General features: G+C 43.8%; 1 protein-coding gene across 3 annotated transcripts in view; it reads right to left on the reverse strand.

Annotated features, from left to right (window-relative positions):
- Nucleotides 1–5,757, reverse strand: part of Xpnpep1 (X-prolyl aminopeptidase 1) — a 50,355-nt gene extending 44,598 nt beyond the window's left edge. For 2 of the 3 annotated variants that reach the window (XM_047553349.1, XM_047553347.1), the window contains exon 1: nucleotides 5,664–5,757. Coding sequence is in view for 1 of the 3 variants with exons in the window: in XM_047553347.1 (XP_047409303.1) it covers nucleotides 5,664–5,695 (32 nt within the window). In the remaining 2 variants the exon portion in view is untranslated. Of the gene's footprint in view, nucleotides 1–4,665; nucleotides 4,685–5,663 lie in introns of those variants that run through there. The other variant, XM_047553348.1, reaches the window with a different exon arrangement.
- Between the last annotated feature and the right edge of the window lie 929 nt (nucleotides 5,758–6,686).

Raw genomic sequence — 6,686 nt, forward strand, 5'->3', positions numbered from 1 at the left:
GGCCAGAACTAAAGACCAGACGTTTTCACCAGTCACTCCAGGACTGCTTTCATATGGCTGCTACTTTAGTTTCACAGGGCAGAATAAGATGTAATTAACTGGGGGGAACCAGGTATTCTTCCATTAAAAAAAAAAAAAAAAAAAAGCCACCAGGTCAGGGGTGTGGCTCAGTGGTAGAACACTTGCCTAGCAAGCACAAGGCCCTGGGTTCAATCCCCAATACCACACACACACACACAAACACAATCTCTTATGAATGCAAACAGTCTCAACAAAATATCAGCAAACTGAATTCAGTAGCTATAAAGAGGACCATATAGCATTACAAATAGATTTTATCCCAGGAATACAAGGTAGTTCAACATATGAAAATCAATTAATGCAACACATCATATCAACAGAATAAAAAACAAACTACATGATCATCTCAAGAGACATGGAAAAAGCATATGACAAAATCCAACACCTTTTAATGATAAAAGTACTCAACAAACAAAAAGAAAAGTTCGGGGCTGGGGAGATAGCTCAATCGGTAGAGTGCTTGCCTTAATAAGCACAAGGCCCTGGGTTCAATCCCCAGCACCCCCCCCCAAAAAAAAAGAGAGAGAGAGAAATTCCTCAACCTGAGAAATGACATTTCAAAACCCACAGCTAACAGTATTCTTAATGCTGAATGTCTTTCCCTATGATCAGGAACAAGACAGGGATGACTTGCCACTTCTGTTTAACACTGTATTGGAGGTTCTATACAGGGCCATTAGCCAAGAAAATGCATCCAGTTTAATAAAGCAGTAAAATTCTTTCTTTGCCAATGACATTATCTTGAATACAGAAAATCCTAAAGAATTCACTGAAAAGAAATTTAGAGTAAACAAGTTCATCAAGAATGCAGGATACAAAATCATACAAAAATCTGTTTTATTTCCATACCCTTAAAGTGAACGATCAAAAAATGAAACAAAGAAAAGTCCATTTATAATAGCATGAAAGACAATAACTACCGAAGAATAAATTTAGCAAAAGAAGTACAAGACATATAATACGAAAAGTACAAAAGATTACTGAAATAAATAAAAGTTAAGTAAATAGAAAGATATTCCATGTTCATGGACTAGAAGGTTTAATATTAAGATGACAATATTCCCCAAACAAATCTACAAGTTCAACACATTCTCTATCAAAATTCCAGCAGGCTTCAATGCAGGAATGTGGCAAGCAGATCCTAAATATTGAAATGCAAGGGATCTACAACAGCCAAAACAATTTTGAAAAAGAACTCACCCCTCCTGATTTCAAAACTAAATATAAAACTACAGAAATCAAGATAAAAGGATAGACTTATAGATTAATAAAATAGAATTGAAGAGTCCAAAAGTAAACCATCAAATTTACTGTCAACTGATTTTTGACAAGGGTTACCAAGACCATTCAATGGAAAAAGAATAGTCTCTTTAATGAATGATGCTGGGACAATCATCACTATTTGCAAATAAATTAAGTTGAACCCACCTCACACCACATACAAAAAATAATTCAGAATGGATCAAGGACATAAAATAGAAGCTAAACTATAAAACCCTTAAAAGAAAATATAGGCATAAATCTGCCTGACTTGGAATCTGGGAATGATTTCTAAAAAGATCCAACATCAAAAACACCAGCAATAAAACAGATACACTAGACTTCATCACAATAAAAAAAACTTAAGTGGTTCAAAAGATACCATTATCAAGAAAATGTAAGGACAACCCACAAAAGGAAAATATTTGCATATATGGTTAAGAGACCCTAGTATCCTGAATGTATAAAGGATTACAACTCAACAATAAAAAGATAAATAACCTAATATTAAAATGAGAAAAGGATCAGAAGAGACATTTTTCCAATGAAAAGCTGCTCAGCATCATTAGTCATTAGTCAAAACCACGATACCACTTCATATCCATTAAGAAGGTAATATTCAAAAAGATAGAATGGAAAGTATGGAAAAGGGTATGAAAAATTATAACTCTCAAACAATGCTGGTAGAAATGTAAATGATGGTGTGGCTTGGAAAACAGTCTGATGGTTCCTTAAAAGATTAAACACAAAGTTAGCATACAACCCAAGCAATTACACTCCTAGGTATATACTCAAGAAAACTGAAAACATATATCCTCATCAAAGCTTATACACAGGGCTAGGGATATAACTCAGTGGTAGAGCCCTAGCCTAGCAGGTGTGAGGCTCTGGGTTCGATCCCCAGTACAGTAGAAAAATAAAACATACACAAATGTTCACAGTTGCATTGTTTGTAACAGGCAAAAAGCAACAACAATCCAAATGCCCATCAACTTATAAGTGGACAAATAAAAGTGTTCTAACCATACTATGGACCATTACTTTACAATAAAAAACCATACTGGGCTGGGGATATAGCTCAGTTGGTAGAGTGCCTGCCCCGCAAGCACAAGGCCCTGGGCTCAATCCCCAGCACTGCAGAAAAAAAAAAAGAAAAAAGAAAAAAGAAAAAAAAAAAACATACTTACAACATAGCTAACCCTTGAATATATTAAGCTAAGGGTTTAAGCCTCTCACAGAAGACCACGTAGTCTATGATTCCATTTATATAAAATGACCAAAATAGGCAAATCCACAGGGACAGAAAGTAGATTAGTGGTTGCCAAAGACTGGGGATAGTGAGGAGTGATTACTAATTGGTACAAGATTTATTTGGGGGATGATGAAAATGTCCTAAAAATTGACTGTGGTGGGGCTGGGGAGATAGCTCAGTCGGTAGAGTGCTTGCCTTGTAAGCACAAGGCCCTGGGTTCGATCCCCAGTACCAAAAAAAAAAAAAAAAAAATTTGACAGTGGTGATGATCATACAACTTGGTAAATATACTAGTAATTAGTGGACTGTACACTTTAACAGATGAATTTATCATGCATGATACAATAAAGTTGTTAAATAAAGCTGTTAAATTTTTAAACAAAGACACTTCTTTTTCTTTGGCAGGGCTACATTCTCACCCAATTTCCCATAATTTCATATGTAAGTTTCCAAAATGGTGAGGGAAGGAAGTCAGTATCTCTTATCTATCTGTGGATAGTTAGTCTCAATGACCGGTTCAAACATAGGACTAGAGAGGTAGGAGGAGGTTATCCAGAGGTAGTCCTATTCATTCATTTTATAGGAAAAGTAACAAAGATAACTTAGCAGAGAACATACACCACCATAGTTGCAAAGTAATTAGCAGAAACCAGGTCTGACAGGTGGGTTCAAGCTCTCTAAGTAAACATCACAACCTCAAACTCTCTCAGGATCCCTGGAGCCACAAACAGCTAAACACTACAGCTGCCCTGCTCTTGTCCTACCCATGGTCTCTAAAGACTCCAAGACCCATCTGCCCTTCACTTACTTTGCTAGACACATTTGCAAACTCTCTATCAAAGCAGGACCATCATTAAATGTTAAGAGCTAAGGGGCAGTATCTCAGGGAACACCTAAGTCAACTCCTTCCTCTAGACAAAGAAACTGAAAGAAATCTTGCTCAAAGGCTCACAGCAATTTAGTGACAGAACCAGTGTCCAGGTCTTCCAACTTTGAGTTTAGTGCTCTTTCCCATTCCAGAACATCTTCAGCCTCCACCTTCTCAAAGTCATGGCATGGATAAGAGGAATGGAGGTATGCAGAGCACTTTCCTGTTCAACCTTTGTACAAGATGGTTTTGCCCAGAACTAACAACCACACATTTTTCTCCCTCTTTTTAAAAGAAATCCCAGCAGAGTTCTAGGTACCCACTCACAATTCTACTCCCAGTCCATGATGAGAATGAAACATGTCTAGTGCTCAGGATAAGGCCAAGCAAGGACCATGATGCTTAATCTTCCCTAGTGGAAGGAGACAAAGGTAAACTGGAATGAGTTCTTAGGGCAGGGAAACATTGTCTTTGCCTACCAGAATCTATCTCTCCTCCTCCTTGGTTTTCCTTCTGAAAATATCCCTTCTCCATCTCAGTCCAAAGGACTAGAATGAATATCACCCACTCACCTGCCAGGTTCTGGGACTCAGGTCAATTCATCCCTCTGGCAATAATGACTGGTTCAGGAATGAGTTAACCAGTGAGAATCATATCTGGACCTTCTGTTCTGATCATTAGGAAAGATATACTATCTGCTGGGGCTTTTAGCCTACAGCTCTCATAACCTGCCATAAGAAGATGATCCGGGGGCTGGGGAGATAGCTCAGACGGTAGAGTGCTTGCCTTGTAAGCACAAGGCCCTGGGTTCGATCCCCAGCACCCAAAAAAAAAAAAAAAAAAAAAAGAAGATTATCCGCCTGAGAATGAAGCTGACACTGAAGAAATCAGAGACACGAGACATAAAAGAGGTCAAGTAGAATGCCAGTGTTGGTGCTTCTGGACTCAGGTGCACTAGAAAGTAGTCCAACCTTATTGAGTCAATCTGAGTTGTTTCCATCACCCAAATTGAAAGAAGTCCTCACTTTTACACTTGATGGCACTGAAATTCTACTACTTATGGAAAAGGCCTGGACAAGTGGCCTCTCCTCTCTCAGCCTACTAGCTGATCTTGACCCTTCTGCTACTAAAATACTGTCATTCTATGAATACAGCAATGACTACCTGGTCTCAAAGGCTTCCTAACTCATCATTATCAACTTACCTGGCCTCACTTCCAGCACCTAACTTGGATCTTCTCAACACTGAAGTTCACCACACCCTTCCATACTGCAGGTCTGGATCTTGGCGCACTCCTAACATGTGACAAGGCCAATCCAGGTCAAGGTCAAGGTGGGCTTGTGATCTGTCCACTTACAAGTTCTGATCTGAATTTGGCAGGTAAGCCTGACCATACTGACATGAGTTCCTTCAAGTCTCTTATGCTTAGAGGATGAGTGACCCCTGGGAACCACCCAGAAGTTTGGATTCTGACCTTTGTGTACTTTGATGGTTTCTCTTGGTCTAACACTGTTAGTAAGTGTACCCTCATTGTTGGGGAAAATAAACTAAAACGTATTTAACTCGAGACCCAGGGATTATCCTTCTCATCTCTTTGTGCCCAAGAAGAACCCAGGGCAGGTGACTGGTGGGGTTTTCTTAAAGATTATGCCAAAATATTCCTCTAATGCAGTCTCTGAACACACTTGAGTTGGGAGGGCCTAAAGGTGCCAATCTCTGTGGTGATGAGGTCCTGTAAAATGAAATGCAGGTATCAGAATTGCCAGGTTGAAACTTGAAGATTAGATTGCTGGTGAAGTGAGGTGAGGGCACGGGCTCGCCCACCTCTCGGTACCCGGGGAGGATCCAAGACCAGACAACCTCCTGTAATTGCGGGGGCCCTGCGGCGGGGCCGTGGGGGTAGGGGGCGGTGACCCCCACCGCGCCCTCCGATCGAGCGGGCAGCTCCTCTGGCACACTCGTCCGGGACAGGCTCGGGCTGCTCTGGGGCGCCCGTGGCCCCGCCGGAAACCAACCAGATCTTGCCCGGCTGCATGGCTCAGCCCCGTGGCTCCCGCTCGGAGACTCGGGCAGCTGGGCCCTCGCCCGGCGGCGGCTGGCCCACCGCCGCTTACCCTTTCGGCCCTGCCCTCTAGGCTGCAACAAGCGCGAACCGACAGGGCGCGCTGCCCGGACGCCGGCTTCCCGGTAGAGTCCCCTCACCTTACTCGCGGTGGCTTTCTGGAGGCTGCCATTCGGCGGTGACGTGCCCCGGCCCACGTCAGGGGAGCGCAGACCAGCTGATCACCCGCTGAAAGGCAGGAAGGAGGGAGGAGCGCGAGCGGCCGGCGGGCGTGCGCGCTGAGCCGGCCACGCCCCCTCTGTGGCGTGCCCGCCCGAGGCCCCGCCCACCCCAGGCCCCGCCCAGCGCCAGGCCGGCCTCTAGGCAGCTCGCGAGGCCCTAGGCCGCCGCCGAACCCGCCCTTCCTCCCACAGGGCTGTGCCCCTCTCCCCGCAATGCCTGAGGAGAGGACGCAGTGCGGGGCGCTTCATCGCTACTGTTGGTTTTTTATCGTCTTTCCCCCGAGGAGGAAAGAGAAGGACTTTGCGGGTTAAAGGGGATGCGGTGCCACCAGGGATGTTCCCACCTTTAGGAGAGCTGAGAGGAGGGGACATGGCCAATTCTGGCCTCGATAGGGACCCCAAGCTTTTGTAGCAGGGCCTCACTTTCTAAGGCTTTAGAGGTAGATGCCCCCAAAATAATTTCTCCAGACAGCTTCAAAATCTAGCTTCCCTGTCCACTTGGATAGCTTACAGTTCCCTCAAGCCTAATGTGGCTGAAGGGAGCTCCTGACCCAGTTCACCAGAACAAAACAAAAACTCTCTCCCCCGGTGTCTGCCATCTCAATCAAGTGCTATCCCATTCTTTAAGGCCAAGATTTCCTATTCTTTAAGGTCAAAAATCTTGAAATCGTCCCTACCTCTTTCTTACCCCACATCCAGTCTGTCAGAAAATCCTGTTCGTCCTGTCTTCAAAATAGATCTCCTAATCCGACCATTTCCACCCCCTGCACCTGTCACTCCTCTAGTGAGCATCACTACCGTCTCACCTGTGCGATTACACCTGCACCCGCACAGGCTAGTCTAAACGCAGAAGCTGGAACTACACTTGGAAACCTGAGATCAGGTCGCTTCTTGGCTCAGCACTTGGCAGGTCCTCATTTCCCTCAGAATAAAAGCCCTACA

This window comes from Sciurus carolinensis, chromosome 5 (assembly GCF_902686445.1).
Source record: "Sciurus carolinensis chromosome 5, mSciCar1.2, whole genome shotgun sequence".
In the NCBI taxonomy this organism is placed as follows: Eukaryota; Metazoa; Chordata; class Mammalia; order Rodentia; family Sciuridae; genus Sciurus; species Sciurus carolinensis.